The sequence below is a fragment of the Apodemus sylvaticus genome, chromosome 12 (genome assembly GCF_947179515.1).
Source record: "Apodemus sylvaticus chromosome 12, mApoSyl1.1, whole genome shotgun sequence".
Lineage (NCBI taxonomy): Eukaryota > Metazoa > Chordata > Mammalia > Rodentia > Muridae > Apodemus > Apodemus sylvaticus.
In genome coordinates, this window is record NC_067483.1 from 88,492,094 (window position 1) to 88,516,589 (window position 24,496).

The 24,496-nt window shown below is 49.8% G+C and overlaps 1 protein-coding gene across 3 annotated transcripts in view; it reads left to right on the forward strand.

Moving 5' to 3' along the window:
- The first annotated feature begins 1,130 nt into the window (after positions 1-1,130).
- The window catches only part of LOC127697608 (epoxide hydrolase 1-like), a 114,573-nt gene continuing 91,207 nt past the window's right edge, over positions 1,131-24,496 (forward strand). For 2 of the 3 annotated variants that reach the window (XM_052200871.1, XM_052200870.1), the window contains exons 1-9: positions 1,131-1,242; positions 5,806-5,993; positions 7,909-8,089; positions 13,252-13,479; positions 14,745-14,874; positions 15,367-15,575; positions 17,859-17,967; positions 19,332-19,457; positions 19,870-20,110. In XM_052200871.1, coding sequence (XP_052056831.1) covers positions 1,146-1,242; positions 5,806-5,993; positions 7,909-8,089; positions 13,252-13,479; positions 14,745-14,874; positions 15,367-15,575; positions 17,859-17,967; positions 19,332-19,457; positions 19,870-20,074 — 1,473 coding nt within the window. In that variant the 5' untranslated portion in view covers positions 1,131-1,145 and the 3' untranslated portion in view covers positions 20,075-20,110. Of the gene's footprint in view, positions 1,243-5,805; positions 5,994-7,908; positions 8,090-13,251; positions 13,480-14,744; positions 14,875-15,366; positions 15,576-17,858; positions 17,968-19,331; positions 19,458-19,869; positions 20,297-24,496 lie in introns of those variants that run through there. The other variant, XM_052200868.1, reaches the window with a different exon arrangement.

Sequence of the window (24,496 nt, forward strand, 5' to 3'; positions counted from 1 at the left end):
CTGCCAGGAACCTTCTCCTGCCTGCATGGTGATACCCAGGGGATGGGTACACTGGGTCTCCTCCTCAGACATAATCATTTCCACAACTGGTTCACTGGAGTAAAGAGCCCACTAGCAGGGTGATTGATTTCCTGAGGAAAGTCACAGTTCATGCCTTCTCCCCAGAGAGCAACTGTTCTCCCTCTCTGAGTGGCCGGCATGTCCCTTCCACCATTACAGGCCCAGGGTGGCATCTGAATCCTGGCCCAGTGCATGCCCTCCCCTTGCTGCCAGTTGGTTGTGCCCACTTTCCTATACAGCCAAACCACTGTGCAGAGCCGCACCCGTGCACTCTTCCAGGGCTGAGGAGATCACTTTAGGGGCAAAAGTGTTGTTCCACCTGTGCTATTAAAATATGTTTACAGAAAACTCCACTTGACTAACTGACAAACAACAATTCTTGTTTGTGCTTAAGAAGGTGGAGTCTGCCCCCTCTAGCATTCCAGAGTCTGGCAAGCAGTGGCACAGTATGGCTGTCTCTTTGCACTTACTGCTTAGATTATCTTGACTAAACTTCCTCTCTGAACTTTTCATCCTCTCTACACACAGGGAATGCCCTTTGGTTCTTGAGGTTATAGTAGTACATAAGGTGATAAATTTGATAAATGCAAGAGAAGGGCCTTCCTCAGGTGAAGGATGCAGCTCTGCACTGGGGCTGTGCGGCCTGTGGCTTTCCCTGTAACATCCAGTCAGGTGTAGCCAGGATCTTGACCTCAGGTGCAGAAAGTAGTTTAAGAGGGATCCTCTATGAAGCAGAGTTGTAGTTTATTAAGAAAAGGTTTTAAGGCCATCAATTGATGGCTCAGTGGTTAAGAGCACTACCTGCTCTTCCGGAGGTCCTGGGTTCAAATCCCAGCAACCACACGGTTGCTCACAACCATCTGTAATAAGATCGGATGACCCTTTTCTGGTGTGTCTGAAAACAGCTACAGTGTACTTTCATATAATAAATAAATAAATATTTAAAAAAAAGAAAGAAAAGGTTTTAATACAGACTTAAAAGGAGTGACATGATCATGTATCTGTTCCTCTCAGACAGGCAGAAATGACAAATGATTCCACAGAAGAGCATGATGAACTCCTAAATGGACTGGGCTCACGGGAACATGAGCGAGGGACTCTTTACAGCATTGTGGGTGACTTGGGAGGGTTTCCTCACTGATGAGTCCCATCTTATCATCAAGAGCTGCATCCTATCTTCAGGTACCCTACAGTCACCCTACCTCCTGGACACTCTACCAGCCCCACCCTAGCCCACCCTAAGCCCACGTATACTGAGAGTAGATTAGTGATGGGTGGGTGAGGTGGTTTGAAAGAAAATGGCCGCCATAGGCTCATAGGGAGTGGTCCTATTAAGAGGTGTGGACTTGTTGGAGTTGTGGCCTTGTTGGAGACAGTGTGTCACTGGGGGGAAGCTTTGAGGTCTCAGATGCTCAAGCAGGGCCTAGTGTTTCAGTCTCTTCCTGTGTCTGCAGACCCAGATGTAGAACTCTCAGCTTCCTCTCCAGCACCGTGCCTGCCTGCCTGCCGCCATGCTCCCCACCATGAAGATAATGGACTAAACCTCTTAGCTATAAGTCAGCTCCAATTAATTGTTTTCCTTCTAAGAGTTGTTGTGGTCATGGTGTCTCTTCACAGCAATAAAACATTAGACAGTGGGAAAGGGTAAGTGTCTTAGTCAGGGTTTCTATTCCTGCATAAATGTCATGACCAAGAAGCAAGTTGGGGAGGAAAGGGTTTATTCAGCTTATACTTTCCACATTGCCGTTCGTCACCAAAGGAAGTCAGGACTGGAACTCAAGCAGGTCAGGAAGCAGGAGCTGATGCAGAGGCCATGGAGGATGTTCCTTACTGACTTGCTTCCCCTGGCTTGTTCAGCCTGTTTTCTTATAGAACCCAAGACTACCAGCCCAGGGATGGCATCACCCACAAGGGGCCCTCCCCCCTTGATCACTAATTGAGAAAATGCCCCACAGCTGGATCTCATGGAGGCACTTCCCCAACTGAAGTTCCTTTCTCTGTGATAACTCCAGCTTGTGTCAAGTTGACACACAAAACCAGCCAGGACAGTGACAAGTGGCCTTGTGTTCCCCTCAGTCTAGGGTATGTTAAGATCTCCATTGCCCTAGTCCTAGCTATCACTGTACTTTCCCTTGACCTGATGTTATCTCTTCTCCTCATTGGAGATAGGATGGAGAAAGAAAGTGGTGCCCACCTCAGTGTGAGTGCCATCCCAGGAGAGGGTCCCACTGAGGTGCCTTGGTGGATTTTGTAGTCTCCCTGTTCGAAGAATTCAGAAGACTGAAAATGTTTTATTATAACCATTTTTATCTATGTTTTTATTGAGCAAGAAGAATTACACAGTGGTTTGTGGGGTTCATTGTACACTTGTTTGCTGATAAGAGAGAAGTATTGGGGTTTTTATACACAGGTCAAAAAAAGGACAAAGGAATTCTTTCATGTCACAAGGAAGTAGAGACTTGTGCTTTGACTGCTAAGCATGGTTAAGTCTTATTTGTGGGCTTTTCCCAAAGGATTATGGTCCCTTGCAGCACTTTGAAAGTTTTTTGAAGAGACTCAACCAGATCCTGGGGTTGAGGGGCTCCCCTATCTTCTCTTATTTTCCCTGTCTTTCTGTCATCTTGAACTACTACTGCAATGTCCCTGTCCAGGGCCCCTCTGAACTTCCTGTAGACACAGCTGGCTGGCTTTAATCTGCCTGCAGTTTGCTACATTACCTGGGAAGGCTGTGGGATGCCATGGCCAATGGTTAGGAGGTCCCAAAGCCTCCATGTGGCATCAGAAAACCACAGTGCAGAGTGTATAAACTGAGGACAGGCCACTCCAAGGTCTGGTTAACAGGAAGGGTGTCAGTGTAGATATGAGGAAGAGTACAGCCAGAGTCTGCTCAAAGGGGCATCGATTGAAAGCAGGATGTGGCCAGCAGGCTGGATGGGCCATGAGAGGAGGGAGGGGGATTGAGAGAGGAAGACCAAGAGAGGACTAAGAGAGGGGGAGACCAAGCCTGAGTTCAAGAGACAGTAAAACAGAGGAAGGAGGGAGGGAGGGAGAGAGGGAGGGATGGAGGGAGGGAGAGAGGGAAAGAGAGGGAGTGAAGAAAGAAGGGAGAGGGAGGGAGGGAGGGAGAGAGGGAGAAGGGGAGGGAGAGAGAGAAGGAGATACAGGGAGGGAGAGAGGGAGGGAAAGGGAGGGAGAGGGAGGGAGAGAAGGAGAGGCAGGGAGGGAGGTAGGGAGAGATGGAGGGAAGGAGAGAGAGGGAGGGAGAGAGGGAGGGAGAGAGAGGGAGGGAGGGAGGGAGAGAGAAAGAGACGGAGAGAGAGGGAGGGAGAGAGGGAGGGAGAGAGAGGGAGAAAGGGAGAGAGGGAGGGAGGGAGAGGGAGGGAGAGAGGGAGGAAGGAAGAGAGGGAGGGAGAGAGAGGGAGGGAGGGAGGGAGAGAGGGAAGGAGAAAGGAAAGGAGAGAGGGAGGTAGAGAGGAAGGGAGGGAGGGAGGGAGAGAGGGAAGGAGAGAGAGGGAGGGAGAGAAAGAGGGAGGGAGAGAGGGAGGGAAAGAAAGGGAGGAAGAGAGGGAGGGAGAGAGGGATAGAGGTAGGGAGAGATGGAGGGAGGGAGAAAGAGGGAGAGATGGAGGGAGGGAGGGAGGGAGGGAGAGAGGAAGGGGAGAGAGGGAGGGAGAGAGGGAGGGAGAGAGAGAGGGAGGGAGAAAGGGAAGGAGGGAGAAAGAAAGGGAGGGAGGGAGAAAGAAGGGGAGGGAGGGAGGGAGAGAGGGAGGGAGGGAGAGAGGGAGAGAGAGAGAGAGAGAGAGAGAGAGAGAGAGAGAGAGAGAGAGAGAGAGAGAGAGCCTGAAATAGCAGGATTATAAGGACCAAGAACAATTGTAGGGAGGGAAGCCCATGCGGTGGAGACATTTTAGAAGGTTGAGGTGAGCAGAACCAGGAAGCCAGCATAGACTGTGAATCTGTAACAGATTCTGCTGATACTGAGGGAGTCCGGAGGCCAGCATGCAGGTTCCCGTGCTAATAGGCAGCACAGGTAGCCATTGCTCCCTCTGCCAGGGCTAAGGAAATGCCCCTTGGTAGAGGGGAGCAGGCCTCCCTAGTCCCTGAGGAATGCTGGCTTTTGTGTAACCATCAGAAGGTGGAGCTGACACAGTTAACAGCTTGTCTCTTGGCCACCTCACCTGGAGCATGGCTCTCCTGCAGAAGGATTGATCTTGATCGGTTTGAAAGCTAGCTTTAAGGTGTTACCAGTCATAAGTTAGTTCCAGAATCAAACCCAGACTCCATCCTGGGAGGCAGGATTCCCTTGTAAGTTAGGAATATACCTACAGTCCCATGCCGAAGCCCTGGTTAGAGACAATTTAGAAATAGAATTATGCTCCTCCCTGGGCTACCAGACTGTCACCCCATTTTGGTTTTTACCTTGATATTTTTCTTTCCTTAAGTGGACTTACATCAAAGCAATGGACTTAGGGACAAAGAAATCTGCCAGGTTCCAAATAAATGAATTCTTAGTTCTTTGAACAATGAGTGGCTCTTTAAGACTCCCTTATCCTAAGATTATCTTTAGTCCAGGCTTGAGTTTAAAATCCTTCTCTAGAACAGAGAGCAGAGGCACCTGGGTTCCCTTGGCCCTGGGAAGAGACAGATTAGCCTGACTCACTGTCAGGTACAAATGAAAGCCATTTGCCACATTCTGGTGATCAGACAAAGCCAGCATTGCTCTAGAACTTGTGAAGCTGACTCTCCTCTACTAAAGCAGTCATTTCCTGAGCACTGGCAGAGGGGACAGATGGCGAACCCGGTGCCTGTTAGCATGTCATGCCGGCCTCCAGGTTCCCTCAGTGTCACGGGACCTGGATCTTCCCACCTCACCCAGGCCCCAAACTTCTCCAGCGCACGCGTTTCTTCCCCAGCCGTCCATTTCCTCACAACCCTGCTATGTCAGCCATGTGCACTCTGGGTCTTCTCTTGGTCTTCCTCTCTCCCTCCCCACCCCCACCCCACACTGTTCTGCTGCTTCTCTCATGGCTATGATCAGTCTGCTGGCCTTGTTGAATCCACTGCTCCCTGTCTCTGCTCCGGACTCTTCCAGAGGCCTCTGGCTGTTCTCTCCCTCACATCTGCAATAGAAACCTTCCCCTCCCCTTCACTGTCAGGGAGCAGTCACATCATCAGCTCACAGGGTCACGGGCAAACTTAACCATGGTTTAGCTTTGTTCAAGGCTTTCTATAACTTGTAAGATGACATTATGTGGAGAAACTTACAAACTCCTGTCTTTTCTAAACTTTAAGCAAGTCCACTCTCAGTGGGGAGTTTGTTTCTTAAATCTTTTTAAAATACGAGGAACTGAGACCACAAGATTTTATACCTAAGTGCCTGGAAATGACCCAGTAGACAATGTCACAGGAGCTGGAGGTGACGTGTCACCTTGTATCCACAGTCAGAGTGCAGAGAGGTGAATGCTGGAGCTCAGATCTCTTTCCTCCTTTATTCAGCCTGTGGCTCTAGCACTTGGAAAGACACCAACTCAATTCATGGTGGCTCAGGTCACCTCCTGGAAGCACCATCACAGTCAAACCTGGAGCTTGTGTCCTAAGGGCTCTGAATCCCATCAGGTGGACAGCTGAGATGAGCCCTCACACTTGGGAATGAGCAGGGAAGAGCCTTTCTGACCCCTGGCATCCCTGGAGAGCCCCGCAGCAACCAGGTTCTCCCTCTCGCTGATGTGTCCTCTCATCTCCCAGGAGTCATGTGTCTGGAACTTGTCCTGGCTTCCGTGCTGGGCTTTGTCATCTACTGGTTTGTCACCCGGGACAAGGAGGAGACCTTACCACTTGAAGATGGGTGGTGGGGCCCAGGGTCAAAGCCCTCAGCCAAAGAAGATGAGAGCATCCGGCCCTTCAAGGTGGAGACATCAGATGAGGAGATCAAGGTGAGAAACCCTTTCCCAGGCAGGGCAGACACCAAAGGGGCGGCGAGTCCTGCTGTGCTCCCCTGGGACCAGAATGGGGACATGGCTGAGGATGGAGCTTTGGAAATGCACAGGCCTGGGGTGGTCCTGGCCACTCTTCTCCCTGAGGGCACGTGCATTTTGTTCCCAAAAGGAATTTCCTCCCTAATAACCCCGTTTCTCAAGCTACCTCTCATCCCCCACACAAGGCCCAGAGGAGCTGCTTGTAGAATCATTGTGTGCACCATAGACTGAAGAAAGCTCCCATCCCCCAACCTCCTAGTCTGCCCACTTGAGGGTGGAGCACAGTTTAAGGGACAGAGTGAGCAGATGTCGCTGGGCTGATGTGGAGTCACAGCTAAGGAGGGGAGTGGAGCTCAGGACATGCAGGAAAAGAGACTGCATCAAGAGATAGAGTGACCTGCACATCAGTGGAGATTGATGTCACTGGGGCACTAACAAAAGGTCAGGGACGTTCCCAGGAGGACTGGACTGAAGCCAAGGGCAAGCAGCTGAGCTCACGTGTGGGAGGGGCATGCTGGGCCCGAGGTGGGAACTCAGCCCTGAGGATCCATCCCGGATGGAGTCTAAGGTTTCCAGACCTGTTTGGGGGAGGCCAAGAGACATGAAAATCCCTGTGAATGACGACTCTGAGCCCCTTCATGAGGCGACAGGCACGTCCCCCGGCTGGAGCGCTGAACTTTTCTCTGCATCCAGTGTGTTTGGGGCTGTGCCTGGGCAGGCCAGTTCGTCTGTGCTGGGATCATTGGAGGCTGTAGAGCAGGGTGGGTGCACCATGGCTCAAGGGCAGTGCAGCCGCCTGTTTATTGACTGCCCCGTGAATAGCTTATGTGTCTGTAAAAGGGTGTGGGGAAAAGAAATACAATAATTACTGCTCCTGCAGGGGTCCCTGTGTCCATGGCCTCTCTGCTCCTGCAGGGGTCCCTGTGTCCATGGCCTCTCTGCTCCTGCAGGGGTCCCTGGGTTCATGGCCTCTCTGCTCCTGCAGGGGTCACTGGGTCCATGGCCTCTCTGCTCCTGCAGGGGTCACTGTGTCCATGGCCTCTCTGCTCCTGCAGGGGTCCCTGTGTCCATGGCCTCTCTGCTCCTGCAGGGGTCCCTGTGTCCATGGCCTCTCTGCTCCTGCAGGGGTCCCTGTGTCCATGGCCTCTCTGCTCCTGCAGGGGTCCCTGTGTCCATGGCCTCTCTGCTCCTGCAGGGGTCACTGTGTCCATGGCCTCTCTGCTCCTGCAGGGGTCACCTGTGTCCATGGCCTCTCTGCTCCTGCAGGGGTCACTGTGTCCATGACCTCTCTGCTCCTGCAGGGGTCACTGTGTCCATGGCCTCTCTGCTCCTGCAGGGGTCACCTGTGTCCATGGCCTCTCTGCTCCTGCAGGGGTCCCTGTGTCCATGACCTCTCTGCTCCTGCAGGGGTCACTGTGTCCATGGCCTCTCTGCTCCTGCATCTATGGCAGCTCCTTATTGCTGGGAGAAAGTGGAACCCTTGCATATTCTCTACAATAATCTTGCCATTTACAATAATTGCCAATTCCACAATTGTAGGCGGCTTGGTGAATTAAGTGGGCGTTGTTCACACATCTATGAAATGAGAAGATGACTGGGAGGGAGCTAAGAGGGAGGACACATCGTGTGGCCTGTGCAAAGCCTTCCGTTCTCTCCCAGAATGCCCCCCACCCCATTCCACCAGGACAGAGATAGATGAGGGGAAATCTGAAGCCTGCAGGAGAGCACGCATTAGCCCCAGGGATCCAGTGACACGCGTGGGTGGCCTGTGTGACTTCTCCATGATGACCATCTATGGCTGCGGTGTTCACTCTGGGTTGTGCACACAAGCCCTCTCCTGTCTCTGGTGCCCACCCTGGCTTCTTCACTGCAGGACTTACACCAGAGGATAGATGGGTTCCAGGCATCCCCGCCTTTGGAGGGCAGCCGCTTCCACTATGGCTTCAACTCCAACTACCTGAAGAAGGTGGTGTCCTACTGGAGGAACGAGTTTGACTGGAGGAAGCAGGTGGAGATCCTCAACCAGTACCCCCACTTCAAGACCAAGATTGAAGGTGAGATTCCAGAACAGCAGCCAGGGTGCAGAAGCGGGGAGGGCGTGAGTCTTGGGAGCAGCCTTCCTGTGTGAGATGAGTCGCCTTAGGTCAACCATACTCACCCCAGGATCCAGTGGCAGATCACTGAGGTGCTGTGGTTCACCATCTTGCCAGGATGTACAAAGAATGCTGAGTCAACAAACTGTTAGCACTAGACAAAATGGCAGAGCAATGGCGTGGGACCCGAGACCTGCAAACTCCAGGCAGCAGTGTAGCAGGGTGCTTGAGCAGGGTCTGTACAGGAAGCCTGGGCTCTGGACATGACCTGCCTCAGCTCAGCCCGATGGAGTTTCAGGCTAGGCAATTCCATGGGGTGCTCAGTGGTCAGTCCTGTGATAAACCGTCCTGTCCACCCATGGCCCTCAACCTCACAGCCCAGCACCCTGCTTCTGTCAATCAGACTAGCTATAAAGACAGGAAGTTAACTCTTTAATTCCAGGATTGTTTTTGTGTGAATTCATATTTTCCTTAGTAGGAAGCAAATTTTTAACAGCATACAGACTCAGAATGAAGCCCAGTATGTTTAACGAAATCAGAAAAGACTGTTAATTTTTAATCCTCTCATTTTTATTGTAATAAAATATATGTAACATAAAAATTTCCAGCCTTGATGGCCTTTAAATGCACAGTTCAGTGGCTCAGTAAGTGTGATGTTCTGTGGCATTATGATAAGTTACTCTTGGGCAGGCTCTGTATCTAATTTAACAAGAATTAACAATGATAATGGTAAATTACTACACTGAAAGTATTACAAGGGAAGACAAAGTCAAGTATCTCTGTCACTGTGTCTTTAACCTAGGGCTATATTTGTTTGTCCTCCTACGAGCTTCTAGGGAGAGCCCGGGAACATGCAAGCATGGGTGTGTATTTATTTTTAATTTTAAAATCAGATGATTTACCACTGTGACTGCGCAGTGATGGCACACGCCTTTAATCCCAGCACTTGGGAGGCAGAGGCAGGCAGATTTCTGAGTTCGAGGCTAGCCTGGTCTACAGACTGAGGTCCAGGACAGGGAGACATGGAGAAATGCTCTCAAAAAAAAAAAAAAAAAAAAAACCCAAAACCAAAACCCAAACCAAACCAAAACAAAACAAACCAAAACAAAACAAACCAAAACAAAAACCACCCTCAAAATTAGCTGATGTGGTACTAAAATTTGAAATAAAAGCAAATTCATATCATGCTATTTAGTCTAAAAATGATAAAATTATTCATTAAAATGAACTTAAAGGTGGCAGTAAGTTACTAACAGAGGAGGACCTGGGAGATATTAAGTGGGAAAATTATGGTTCCAAAATAGAACAAGCACAGCCTTTTAGTTTTGTTAAAAGGGAGTTATGTTCTGGAAGTGTTTCTTGGAAATGTCGACTATACTAACAGAAACCTCAGACCACAGGTCAGGCAGGGCCCTGGGAAGGATCCTGAGAAGTGAGGTCAGGTTAGAGCCCAGAACCCTGAATCTCACAGCCCTGAACGTGAATATCGATGCCATTCACTTATGAAAAGGGAGACAGTGAAGCTGGTGTGGGTGTCTGTTATCCTCGCCCTTGGAAGGCAGAGGCAGGAGGATCGAAACTGAGGGTCAACCTGGGACATGATGACAGTTTTCAAAAAGAAAAAGAGAAACTCATCAGTGTGACACCATGGGGAAACCTTAAGGATATTGTATTGTCCTGGATGACAGGTGCCATTCACAAAGGGCAGACTCATGATTCCACCTATGTGTTTGAACAGAGAGACATCGAGAAAAAGACTAAGTGGGCTAGGGAGATGCTAACCATGTGCAGGATGCTGTGGTGGGGAGAGGCTGACTGTGTGCAGGACTCTGTGGTGGGGAGAGGCTGACTGTGTGCAGGATGCTGTGGTGGGGAAAGGCTGACTGTGTGCAGGATGCTGTGGTGGGGAAAGGCTGACTGTGTGCAGGATGCTGTGGTGGGGAGATTCTGACTGTGTGCAGGATGCTGTGGTGGGGAGAGGCTGACTGTGTGCAGAATGTTGTGCTGGGGAGATGCTGACTGTGTGCAGAATGCTGTGGTAGGGAGAGGCTGACTGTGTGCAGGATGCTGTGGTGGGGAGAGGCTGACTGTGTGCAGAATGTTGTGCTGGGGAGAAGCTGACTGTGTGCAGAATGCCATGGTAGAGAGAGGCTGACTGTGTGCAGGATGCTGTGGTGGGGAGATGCTGACTGTGTACAGGATGCTGTGGGGGGGATGCTGACTGTGTGCAGGACTCTGTGGTGGGGAGATGCTGACTGTGTGCAGAATGTTGTGCTGGGGAGATGCTGACTGTGTGCAGGAGTTTGTGATCGAGGCCAGCCTGGTCTATGGAGTGAGTTTCTGGACAGCCAAGGCTATACAGAGAAACCCTGTCTCAACCTCCCCTACAAAGGAGCATAGGATTCCCAGCAACCCCATGATGGCTCACAAACATCTCTAACCCCTGTCTCGAGAGATCGGGCACTGCATTATAAGCTCTGCAAGCAGCATGCATTCGTGTGGTATACAGGCATACATGCAAGAAAACACCAATATGCATAGAATAAGATAAATATAAAAAGTTTAGTTTTATAATTGGAAATTGATAAGAAATTCTTCAGTGCATATATGTGGAATGCTTATATATTTTATATACCTTCACTGCAGAAAAAATAAACACACATATCACAAAGGACAAAATTAAAGTAGTTAGTTGTTCCATTCCTGGAGGATTTCTTTGTATGGTTTTAGAATTAATCCCTGAAAACTTCAAATCTCAGCATATAGAGCTACATAAACTCCTTGGCCTTTGTGGAGGTTTGAATAGAAATGACCTTTATAGATGGTGCTTTTGAATGCTTGGCCCATGGGGAGTCCCAATATAAGAAGATGTGGCCTTTTTGGAGTAGGTATGGCCATATTGGAGGACATGTGTCACTGTGGAGGTGAGCTTTGAGGTTATATATGCTCAAGCTATGCCCAGTAACACAGTCTCCTTCTGCTGCCTATGGGTTGAGATACAGAACTCTCAACTCCTCCAGCACCATGTCTGCCTGCATGCCGCCATGCTGCCTACCATGATGATCATGGACTGAACCTCTGAAAGGTTAAGCCAGCCCCAACTAAGAGTTTCCTTTTATTAGAGCTGCCGTGGTCATGGTGTCTCTTCACAGCAATGAAACCCAAACTAGGCTCCTAACAGTGTGACCCATGGCTTACTCTAGTGTGCAGTCAATGTGCATTCTGTAGAAACCACTCTGTTCCTTTTCCTGGGCTTCTGACACTCACTCTATGCACAGCTCTCACTCAGCCTCATTACCACAGAGGAAACAGGCTGCTCTGTAGGGAACCGGGAGGTTAGCTTTCATGGGTGACAAGTTAGGTGTGTGAAATGCACTCTGGGTGTGTGTGTGTGTATGTGTGTGTGTGTGTGTGTGTGTGAACAGTGAATATGGGACATCATATATACTAGGCAAGTGACATGCCAAGCTATTGTATCATTAAATAAGTGAATATTTAGTGCATTTTTAACTTCTAACATTTTCACACCAGGCAGGGTCATGAGAATATAAGCCTCTTGGGGCTGTTGCATTCACGCACAAGGCCAACCCAGTCAATAACTCCAGCATGACTTCCCCTCGATGAGAAGCTGCTGGCTACTGCTGGCTGCTAAGGGAGGGGAAATCCTTTTTCTTTGGGGTGGCAGGTGATTCTAGATGACCACAGCCACGCGCATGCAGACGACACTACTTGGATGTGATGGGTTAGAACAAGAACATGCGAGGAACCCTGGGGAGTGGGAAGCTATCAAGATACATATGTATGTATATGTGTGTATGTATACATTAGTGTATTTATATATGCTATATGCTATATATAATGCATATAGGAAATAGTTGAAGAATAAATAAAACTACTTCATTTTTTACAAGAATAGAGCCCCACGTAAGTGAATATACAGTGCCTAGAACTGTCTGTAAAACTGAGCTACACCACAGCCATGATGTGGACATTTAATCTGATGGCCGTGAGCTTGGTCGTGTGTTGGCTGCGCACAGGGAGGAAAGTCGCTCCACAGGACTGCTCTGCGGAGATGAGTGCAGCCCACTGTTGATGCTCACGCGAGCCTCTCCCTCCGCTGATATGTTCTTCATGAATTGTTCATGCTTTCTGCTGAGAGCTCTCCATCACGGGAACCTGGTCATGCATTGCCAGACCCTCTCTGCCCTCCAGACAGCACACTCTGAGGTGACCGTGAGGTCAGCCAGGATAAACACATAGCCAGAGCACGCTGTGATCACCGACGGTGAGACTTGTCATCACTGTCTTCAGTTCCTGGGGACACCAAGGGCCCAACACTTATTCTCTCCCAGCAATGGTGCACAGAGAAGCAAAATCCTCTGGACTTCAGCCTTTATCACAGCGGGACCTTCCCTCAGCCTGAATGCTCTGTCCCTCGGCCTGACTGTCTCTCTGTCCCTCAGTCTGACTGTCTCTCTGTCCCTCGGTCTGACTGTCTCTCTGTCCCTCAGTCTGACTGTCTCTCTGTCCCTCAGTCTGACTGTCTCTCTGTCCCTCAGTCTGACTGTCTCTCTGTCCCTCGGTCTGACTGTCTCTCTGTCCCTCAGCCTGACTGTCTCTCTGTCCCTCGGTCTGACTGTCTCTCTGTCCCTCAGCCTGACTGTCTCTCTGTCCCTCAGCCTGACTGTCTCTCTGTCCCTCAGTCTGACTGTCTCTCTGTCCCTCGGCCTGACTGTCTCTCTGTCCCTCGGCCTGACTGTCTCTCTGTCCCTCAGTCTGACTGTCTCTCTGTCCCTCGGTCTGACTGTCTCTCTGTCCCTCAGTCTGACTGTCTCTCTGTCCCTCGGTCTGACTGTCTCTCTGTCCCTCAGTCTGTCTCTCTGTCCCTCGGTCTGACTGTCTCTCTGTCCCTCAGCCTGACTGTCTCTCTGTCCCTCGGTCTGACTGTCTCTCTGTCCCTCAGCCTGACTGTCTCTCTGTCCCTCAGCCTGACTGTCTCTCTGTCCCTCAGTCTGACTGTCTCTCTGTCCCTCACCCCAACTGTCTCTGTCACTCACCCTGACTGTCTCTCTGTCTCTCACCCTGACTGTCTCTTCCCTCACCCTGACTGTCTCTGTCCCCAGGGCTGGACATCCACTTCATCCACGTGAAGCCTCCCCAGCCGCCCTCAGGCCGCACCCCAAAGCCCTTGCTGATGGTGCACGGCTGGCCCGGCTCCTTCTATGAGTTTTACAAGATCATCCCGCTGCTGACTGACCCCAAGACCCACGGCCTGAGTGATGAACATGTGTTTGAAGTCATCTGTCCCTCCATTCCTGGCTATGGCTTCTCACAGGCATCCAGCAAGAAAGGTACAGGGTCCTGAAGGGGGCGCATCCACACTGCTCTGTCATCACAGAGCCTGCTGGGGGCAGCACCACCTTGAGCCCTATGCTGTGTGGCTCACAGGCCCACTGGTGGCTGCAGTGTCCTAAGGAAGGCAGAACCAGGCCCATTGTGCTGTGATCTGGGTCTTCCTTGGGACAGCAATGCTCCTTCTGCTGGTCTCCTGTGAGCTACTGTCTCCTTAGCCTTGGGAAAGAAAGGTCTGCACAGGGGCTGGAGAGACTCAGTGGTTAAGAGCACTGACTGCTCTTCAGAAACTCCTGAGTTCAGAGCCCAGAAACCAGATGGTGGCTCACAACCATCTAAGGAGACCTGATGCCCTCTTCTAGAGTGTCTGAAGACAGCTACAGTGTACTTACATACAATAAATAAACATTGGGGGAAAAAAAGGTCTGGGTAATGTCCCAGGCTACTTAAGACCTATCCATGATCTCAGTTCAGTGCTCATAAGTTGTCATCTGCTCACTGGAGTCCAATGAAGCAGGCTCTGGAAGCAAGATGCTGACACCCCACTGCAGGCCCCTACTTGAGACTCAAGCACATTTATCTCCACGTGTTCTTCAGGACACATAGTCCTGGGTCAGGCAGCCCTGACTGTAAATGGGAGAAGGAAAAAATAGCGAGCAGCTCAGAATATTAAAAACGTGGCATCCCTGGGCTGCAGAGATGGCTCAGTGGTTAAGGGCATTGACTGCTCTTCCAGAGGTCAGGAGTTCAATCCCCAGCAACCACATGATGGCTCACAACCATCTGTAATGAGATCTGATGCCCTCTTCTGGTGTGTCTGAAGACAGTGATGGTGTACTCATATATATAAAATGAATAAATGAATGTTTAAAAAAAACCCTTGCATGCCAAGGACAGCTGAGAAGACAACCTTATTTCTGACAGACACTGCTACTGTTCATCCATGACATAAATGCTGATGGTGGGAGGCTCATCTGGGTAGGCAAATCTGCACTGGGAATCCTGGCTATGTGCCTCGACTTCCCCCGTTGACTCTAGGGGACCCTGAGCTGGGTGTTTGCAGGGTCCCTTTGCTGCTTGATTTCCCAGGGTGGTGCCTCCACGCACGTCTACAGGCTAATGTACACTTGTGATTTGATGACGTTTACTATTTTATCTGTTGCTGCTGCTGTACTCAAGAAACTCATTGGAAGCCCAAAGTCCAGCAACCGCAGACCATTGTCCAGACCGTACAGAACCCCATGTCTGTCCCCTCCACACTCAGGTTTAAATACCGTGGCTACCGCAAGGATCTTCTACAAGCTGATGTCACGACTGGGCTTCCAGAAATTCTACATTCAAGGCGGGGACTGGGGGTCCCTCATCTGTACCAACGTGGCCCAGTTGGTTCCCAAGTGAGTTGGCATAGTCATACAGCCATGGCGTTGCCTCACCAGGCTCTGTGGGTGGGTGGGATCTACACAGGACACAGAACTGTTCACCCCAGGCCCTCTTTAATAGTGTCTGAGACCTGGGGATCCCTTAGTGAGGTCCCCCAGGCCCAGATGCTTGTGGGCCCGGGACAGAAGAAACAGATCTTCCCCACTGGGCTCGGGAGAGGGCATGCTGACCCCTGGGGTAGCTGTGGCGGCTTTCTGAAGCAGAGGAAGGAGTCTACAGGAGTCTATGTGGGACAAGGTGTAGAACAGCCCTGAAGACAAGAACACTCGAGAACTCTTTCCTCTTCCCCAACCACTTACCTCCAACTCAGTGGGTGCCCCAGAGGGACAGGGCTGGAGGAGACTGCTTGTATTCTTCATTTCTGCGGCCTCTCCCTTGCCCTCCGTCTCCCCTCACTCCTGTCCCACAGCAGCCACGCCCACCTGTGCCCTTTCCTCTGCCCACAGCCACGTGAAAGGCCTGCACTTGAATGTGGCTTTCATTCCAAGCAGCATTTACCCCCTGACCCCTCTCCTGGGCCAGCGTTTTGGGAGATTTCTTGGCTACACAGAGAAGGATATCGAGCTCTTGTATCCCTATAAGGAGAAGGTTTTCTACAGCATCATGAGGGAGAGCGGCTACTTACACATCCAGGCCACCAAGCCGGACACTGTGGGTAAGCACGCCAGGGCAGTGTGGCCCAGAGGGAATCTCACTGTCCCTGAAAACACAGCTTGCAGCAAGAAACCCCTGACAAGGGAGCAGACATCTTTGTTTTCTGTACTGAGAAATGAACCCAGGGCATCACACTGCGTGACAAATGATCTGTCATTCACCACAGCTCTAGTTCCACATATGAGAGACAGAGGCTAGGGGAACCCCACAAGTTTTATTCTAGCCTAGTCTACACAGTGAGTTCCAAGCCATCCTGGGCTACATAGAAAGACTCTTCATTTAGACAGTTGGGCATGGACGTGGAAAGAAAAAAAGAAAAGAAACTACAAACTTTTTTTGTAATTTATAAAGAAAATTATAGATGATCAAGCATACCATAGTTTGTTCAAAGGTTTTGAGCATACAAATTTGTTTTCTAGTGAATGCAAGACTCATTAACACCCAGGGTAACCAGGCCTGAAGGCTCACAGGGCCTCGTGCCTCAGGAAGGCCTAACCCAGCTGCTCTGAGGGCTGCAGCCAGAGGCTCCAGAAGGTCAAGGGCTGCCTGTGCGCCTTAGGCTGAGATCCTGTTCCAGAAGAGACAAATGTGTTGGGGAGGCAGCGGAGTGGGAGAGTCCTTACTTCAAACCTGTTAGGTTCCAAGGTCCAAGCCCCATTACAGATGAAAAAAACTGCTGAAAAAATGTGTTTCTTCTTGTAGGGCAGAACCATTTGTACTGTGCTGGTTTTCTGTCGTTTACAGGCCTGTAAAGAAGGGGAAAGGCATGGCTAGGTGGGCCCACTCTAGTACAGTGGGTCTCAGCCTTCCTAATACTGAGACCCTTTAAAACGGTTCCTCTTGATGTGAGTCCCCAACCATGAAATAATTTTTGTTGCTATTTCATAACTGTAATTTTACTATTGCTTTGAATCATGATGTAAATATCTGATATGCAGGATATCTGATATGTGACCTCTGTGAAAGGGTCATTTGACCCTAAAAATGTCACGACCCCCATGTTGAGAACTGCTGCCCAAGAAGATACAAGGACTATCAGGTGTCCTCTGGATGTCCCCTGAGTCTACTCAGAGGACATCTGGGAGACAGTTTGCCCACTGTGGAGCCTCCCACAGTTCCCATGGCAGCTCCACACCCAAAGTGATCAGAATAGCACTTTATAAAGTAAGGGTTTCATTCCAGTTGTGAAGCAGATGTTCATCATGCTATGCCTGGAAATGTAAAAAAAAAAAAAATGCATAATAGAGCAGAGAGAAGTCAGTCTCCATCTCTCCTGCCTTGTACCTGCACTCTCAAAGAGAGCTGGCAAGGTTGTCTCTTACCCACGTCACGTCCCAGACACAGTTGATGGCCTCTCTGAGGACCTGAGTGATCCCATCACTCTCCTTAACTAGGGCTCCCTGGGCACTGTGTCCTGTATGTATCCTTCAGGACCGAAGCCTACAGCATGGACTCTGTGTTCTTGCTCCTTTTGCTCACCACGACTCCTGTGGGGTTGCTGCTGTACTGTTACCCCTGCCATGATTTTTACTGCTGGTCCTGGTACCTAGAGCCTCATTGATCCTAAGCGTCCAGTGACCTCCCATTTCCCCTTCTGTCCCAATGACTGGTGTCTTAGTCAGGGTTTCTATTCCTGCACAAACATCATGACCAAGAAGCAAGTTGGGGAGGAAAGGGTTTATTGAGCTTACACTTCCACGTTGCAGTTCATCACTAAAGGAAGTCAGGACTGGAACTCAAGCAGGTCAGGAAGCAGGAGCTGATGCAGAGACCATGGAGGGATGTTTCTTACTGGCTTGCTTCCCATGGCTTTCTCAGCCTGCTCTCTTATAGAACTCAAGAGCACCAGCCCAGGGATGGTACCACCCACAGGTGCCCTACCCACTTGATCACTAATAGAGAAAATGCCCCACAGCTGGATCTCATGGAGGTACTTCCTCAGCTGAAGCTCCTTTCTCTGTGATAACTCCAGCCTGTGTCAAGTTGACACACAAAACTAGCCAGTACAACTGGAATTGTATTTTAACTCATGGACATATTAATATTTACTTGTATTGGTTTTCTCATTTTACATCAAGGCAGAGCCCATGTGGTCTGTGAATCCCATGAGATTGTATGGAATATAAATCGCCACTTGCTCTATGAGGCTATTCAGGCCAGGGCTCCAGATGTAGGGTGCACAGCTAGACCTGCTGCCTCTCTGTGGCACCCACACACCTTGGACCTGGAGTCACATACTCTCTGGGGCCAGGCTTGAATCCCTCCCTTGCTCCCTCCCCTCCAGGCTGCGCCCTGAATGACTCTCCCGTGGGCCTGGCTGCATACATCTTAGAAAAGTTCTCCACATGGACCAAGTCAGAATTCCGTGACCTGGAGGATGGAGGCCTGGAGAGGTGAGAGCCCACCACCTTTCTGTCAGACCTGATCCCCAGGCTCTGCCTCTCGGCCTGACATTCTATCCCTGTCTCCAGGCACCCCACGGGCAGCCAGCAAGCTTCTTCAGGGCTCAGGAATGGGGAGGCAGACGCAAGACAGGGCCAGGGACTTGTTCAGCCTCCTACTTACTGATGAGAAAAAATACATGTGCCAGGAAGTGCCCAAAGCAGCAAACGCCCTCTGTGTCAGAACAACTGAGCCCTGACACTTGGGCCCTATACAGTCTGTGAGCTCTGTGGAGAGCCATGGGAGGGGACAGAGCTGAGAGAGTGCATGGTGTGAGGGTGACTGCTGTGTCCTCTGACACAGTGCTGTGTCACAGGAGTTTAGCCTGATGCCAAGCTCCTTTTTGTCACTGTCACACTGAGGGGCAGAGACTGCAAGGCTTCTGGGTCAGGTGTCCACTCAGAGCCTGGATCCACAAAGGCAGCGCTTGGGTGAGAGAGTGTACGGAAGAGAGTTCCGTGTGGTCTGTTGGTCTGTGGTACATATCATAGAAATATGAGAAGCAGCATCTAAGGATCTCTGTCTACAGAGAAGAGACAGGAAAGGACAGAGGGACAGACAGATTAAGAGGACAGAGCCCAATAAGAGCCCCAGTCCTACAGGCCAAGGCAATGTGACCAGTTTCCGGGTGCAGGACTGAGAAGGGAGAGGAGAGGAGATGGGGGTGGGGAGGGCAGCATGTAGAAGAGGTAACCTTAGACCAGATAATTCAGTCAGCCCTGGGAAGAGGAGCTAACATGGCCAAGGAGGCAGATGTGGTAATTCACTGGCAGATCACAGTTCCTGTGGGGCAGAAAAACTTTGAAATCCTAGACCCAGACACAGTGGACACTGGTGTCTTCTAGATTAAGATGTTCTCAAGAAGGGTGGCAAGGGAGCTTGGGCTGTGGTAGACCCGTGGTCCTTCAGAACACAGGCAATGTTGAGACCTTTGGAGGAGTCAGCAACTGGGATTGAAAGAGTCACCAGGGTTAGGAGGTCACGTAGAGCTCACCACAGTTAGGACTCAGAGGACCATAGGCCTGAAACACTGATGTCAGCGAATGTCATAGAAGGGACGAGGGCATCTGCAGTGGCCAGCCTAAAGCCAAACACAGCGGCTCTTCTACAACAAAGACAGCTACAGGGGAAGGCTGGAGCTGTTCTCTGTGGAAGGCCACACCCCTGGGTGGCAGGTGTAAGTCATCAGTCCTTCTCTGGGCTCCCACATGTGAGAGCTAGGCATTGTCTGATGCAGTGACCCTGAAGGGGGCAGCCCTTTGTCCTTGACGGCCATAGCTTTCACTGAGTCTGGACATCCTGTGTGTTTTCCCAGGAAATTCTCCCTGCAAGATCTGCTGACTAACATCATGATCTATTGGACCACAGGAACCATTGTCTCATCCCAGCGCTACTACAAGGAGAACATGGGCCAGGGCCTCATGGTGCATAGACATGAGAGGTTAGCCTGGCTGAGCAGGGAGGGGGACGCTGGGGCTGGGGGCTGGGTACCATCTGTCCTTTAACTCGGGGAAGACTTGATGGACACCAAACGTCCTGAGTATCCACTCCTTCAGGGTCCTGGCCTGTGTTCAGGCACTTTGGGATTCACAGGCCTATACAGAGACCCTCAGGGGAGAGCAAAGAGATAGCCCAGCAAGGTGTGCCTCAGTGGTTGCCCATGCCCTGCTGGGTGGCCCTCCCTGGCAGAGAAGGTCCCTAATGAATGAAAAGGAGGGACTGTAATGGGAGGGTGTGGAAGCCTTGACATTATGGCTCCATAGGACCTAGCAGAGTCCTCCCCGGGCCCCGAGTCCTTTCTGGAAACAGGAGAACACAGCACCTCAGCCTCCCCTCATCCCTCTTCTCCACAGGATGAAGGTCTTTGTGCCCACCGGCTTTTCTGCCTTCCCTTCCGAGATAATGCATACCCCAGAAAAGTGGGTGAAGGCCAAGTACCCCAAACTCATCTCCTATTCCTACATGGAACGTGGGGGCCACTTTGCTGCCTTTGAAGAGCCCAGGCTTCTGGCCCAGGACATCCGCAAGTTTGTTTCCCTGGCTGAGCTGCAGTCATGACGCTGGACACCACCCATGGCTCTAGCAGGAGCCCTGGTTCCTCCCGAGTCACACTTATGGAAGATGGCCCCTTTCTGCGGAATAAGCTTGTTCCCTGAGCACACTGGGGGACCCCGACTTAAACCCCACAGAGCTGTCTCTCAGCACCCCATATGCTTCACCCCACTACATAGCTGTGTTGAGCTACTTGGCTTTTATGATAAATGAATTGATTTCTAAGAATGTATGGACCAAATGCCATGTGTTTCTTCAATATCCACATGGGCCTTCCCTTCTGAAAGAGAGTTGCCGTGTGCTCCTCACCCTGTCTTGGAGAGTCCTGCTGGCCCTCTGAACTTGGTCCTGCTGCCTAGGGCAGAGAGACAGTTGGGTGTCTCCAGCGGTCAAGGCCATACCTCACTAGGCAGCCTCAGAAGACCACTGACACCTGTTGGGCCACTCAGAGTACACAGGGCACTGGGAGCAAAGGTTGTTTGGCTGGTAACTGTCTGTGAAAAAGATCAAAGTATCCCAGCCCGGCCATGTCTCCAATGAGCCCAGAGTGATGGACAAGGCTGTGTGTGGTCCCATGGTGCTCTCGCTGAGGCAGAGAGGAGGATTCCCCTGTGTCTCGCTCTCTTCCACTAGAGCAGGGCCTCTCCCTGCAATGATCGTATGTCTCAGGTATTCCCAGAGGCATCATGGAGGACGATCTTAGCCTAACGTGGAGAACGAAGCACCAGACACACCTTCCTGGTGCTGCCTTCTGGGAGATTCCCGCTTTATATGGGAAACCAGGCTGGCTGTGGAGATGAGCATGTGTCAGCCTTACCTCCTGCCTGGCACAAGCTGAGAATGGGGGCTCTCCCAACCCCTCTGACCCCCTCTGTGGCTGTTGAAGGCCCTCAGGTGTCCCTGGGTAGTAATGGTCTCTGTGGATTTTCTCATCAGGGCTCTCGTGGGGTTGGCAGGGCCTCAGATGTGCTTTAGTAGTGACGGTATCTGGAGACCTTCTCATCAGGGACTTGTCCAAGGATAGACTGTTCTCAGAAGAGTCTCTGACCTCAAGGAGCTATCAGCTGGGAAGGCCAAGGCTGCTTTCCTGCCCTGGATAGCAGCCATTCCTGCTCTGAGGTCCTGGGGTTCAGAGACTCAGCCTCTCCCTATCGCAACATCTGAAGGCTAAAGAAGAAGAGGCCCAGGAAGGAAAGGGGTCCTGGGGTCTCCTGGCATCTTATCTGGCACTTCCCTCTGTAGCAAATGCCAAATAAGAATCCTGAATTCAGAAGGGCGTGTGTTTGCCGCCCCCTTGTGGCCATCAGAGGACCTCACATGGGCTCATGAACAGCCAGTGACTAAGTTTCAGGCACCCACTGAACCCTCTGTTGTGACTGTACTGAAGGCCCAGTTCTCCAGGCAGTGGGTCTGAGAGATGGCCAATGAGGAGGGCAGTACAGCCCATCCCGCAAAACTGCCACTTTACCTACAGAGGAAGTCTTTAGATTCCCAACAGATAGACACATGAAACCGCGGAAGCCTTACACATCACCTCCCGCACACAGTGACTGGGTCTAGCACAGTGTGTAGCTCTGCCATAGAAGAGGCAAGGATTTCTTTTTCTTCCTCATAAGTCTGTGGATCAAAGGTTTTGTCTTCAAGGGTCTCGCTCACATTCGATATCTTTTTCTTTCTTCATATGTCAAAAACATTCACTTTTCACATAATGCGATCTGTTAGAAGTCCGCCTTGGCGGTCTGGATGCCACGTGACTGCCATTGGGGATAGCAGTAAGTGGAATAATGGCCCCTGGCCCCAAGCACTGGCCGCTGGTTCAGTTGACAGTAAGAGGACGGCAGGAAGCTAACCCCGTGTGGCTGCAGGGAGCATGCCTCACACAGGGCGGGGTGGGGGGCACAAAACTCTCTACAGTGGCTGATGTGTGAGCGCACTCAAGAGTTTATTTCTAAAAGGAGATACAAATTTGAAAGAAAACCAAACTAAGCCTATCTGTAGAATACATGATCCTATCCTTAAAAGACTCTGAAGGGGGCGAGAGGGATGGCTCCGCAGCTGAGAGCACTGGCTGATCTTCCAGGAGGACCTGCTTCCCTCAGCACCCACAGGACAGGTCACAACCATCGGTGACTCTACTTCCTGGGAATCTGACGCCCTCTTCTGGCCTCTGAGGGCAACCAGCACACGTATGGTATACAAACATATGAGGGCAAAAGTTGTATACAATAAAAAAGTGAAACTCTTTTAACTTGATAAAAATGTTCAGCAAAGCACGGGTGACAAAAGCAACAGATAAAGCAGTCGCTTTCCTATGTGTCAATAACAAACTTGAGAAAGGACTCATACTCCACGCACAATAGCTTTTAAAAAGTAAAATGGAGGGGCTGGAGAGGTGGCTCAGTGGTTAAGAAGGCTGCCTGTTTTTCTATAGTTTCAAATTCACAACATCCATATGGTGACTCAGCCATCTGTGACTCCAGTTCCAAGAGATCCAATGCCCTGTGTGCCTGCTGTGGGTACCTGGCATATGTGTGGTGCACAGACATACAAGCAGGCAAATCACCCATATACATACAAGAATAAAAATTTTAAGTTAATTAAAAAACAAAATAGGAAAAAAGTATATAAATGTAACTCTTGAGGGATTTTCTTTCACACACTTACGTGAGCACACAGACACCCCAGCTCTCAAATAACATGCAGGACATTTCTCTTTTAAATATTTAACATATGTACATAATATATCTACAGACACACCAGAAGAGGGCATAAGACCATATATACATAGTATGTTGTAACATAATATAAACCTAAATCTGTGTCAATATAGAAAGTCCATTCCAAATGTAAAAATAATTGGCCTGTTGATGCTCTTTGGTCTAAAGGTATATCAATATTCTACCTTTTATTTATCATTCCTGTGTCTCCACGTTTTGTCCTTTCATCACTTCCCCCAACTTTCCCCTTATCATTAGGTAAGAGGGAAAGGAGAAAGAAAAGTAAAAGAGAGAAATAATCCCCAAATATTGCCATGGACCACCCCAGCTGGGTATGGGGGTCCCTGGGATGAGGGTTCTCGAAGTCCAGGTGGGTAAGGATTCAGTGGTGACAAACAGAAACACAGAAGCAGTTTGAATCTGAGTGTATTTTGCAGCTCTCAAACAGGGGATTTTATACATTAAATCAAACATGACACAACTCTTAGAAACCATACCACTGGTGAAACAGTTGTGAATACCAACAAGAATCCCTTGGCACAGTAAAATACAAAAATCATCTAAGCATTACATCTCTGAACTATGTGTTCAGTGAATCACAAACAGAACAGGTAATGCCATCATCAGAAATATAACAGTTCTGAAAGAATAAGGTGGTTGTCCAAGGCTAGTGGCATATTCCCAGGAACAGGTTAATAAATCTTTATGGTTAGTGCTCTTAACTGCTGAGCTAACTTTCCAGCCCCTATGATTAATTATTGCTTAACATCTAATACCTGATTTTTTTATAAATCTTCAGAGCATAAGTTTTAACTATTTTAATTCTTTCTAATTAAGACTTTCTTTACCATATACCAAAATCCACTTCTGATGACACACGTGCAGCCATATGAAATTCTACTGTTGGGAAAGTTTTTATCTATCATAATAATTTTGTACACGTTCCCTGGCGATAAGGTCATGTTAGTGACCCGTCTCAAGGGGTGGTTTCGTACCCATTAGTCTTGTCTCAGATCATGGTCTAGGCTCCCGGGAACCTGTATGTAAGAAAAGAAATGAAAGAGAGCATAAAAGAAAAATTGCCATGAGAACTACTGCTCAATTGTTTTCACAACCAGTTCCAGGAGCCCTCCTTCTTTTGAAGTCTAATGCCTTAGTCTGTGGAACTTGTCTCACAGATTCTCTTGGAGTCCGGGTGGCAAAATGTAACAGCTCTTACTTTGTTTCCTCCTTCACTGAGGCCATTAGCAACTTGTAACCAACTCCCCTAAAACAACAACAAACACTCATCACCCAAGACCAAAACCCACCCACTCTGCTTTATGGGAATTGGTTGACATTCTCTTAAAACTGCTTCCTACTGTCTGGGGGTGTCATTTTTTTGGAGGCCCAAAGAAAATTGGGATATTGGCCAGCCTTAAGAAAGCTAGCTTTGATGAAACGGTTAATGTAGTCTGAGGCTGGATGAAGCAGAATGCTACAATAAACATGCCTCAGTGTCTCAACATCCTTTTGGCATCCAAAAGAATAAATCTTGGCAGGGCCTCTTAATGTCATTGGTGTTTGTAAACACAAACTTTAACTGGAAATATACATTTAGCCAATGTATGGAATGTCCAATGTGCACAATTTAGCTAAGCATGACTCTTTGCTCTCTGTTCAAGTAGGTAAAGCATCTGTTTTTCTTTTATAAGTTAGTTTGGAGCTGGGC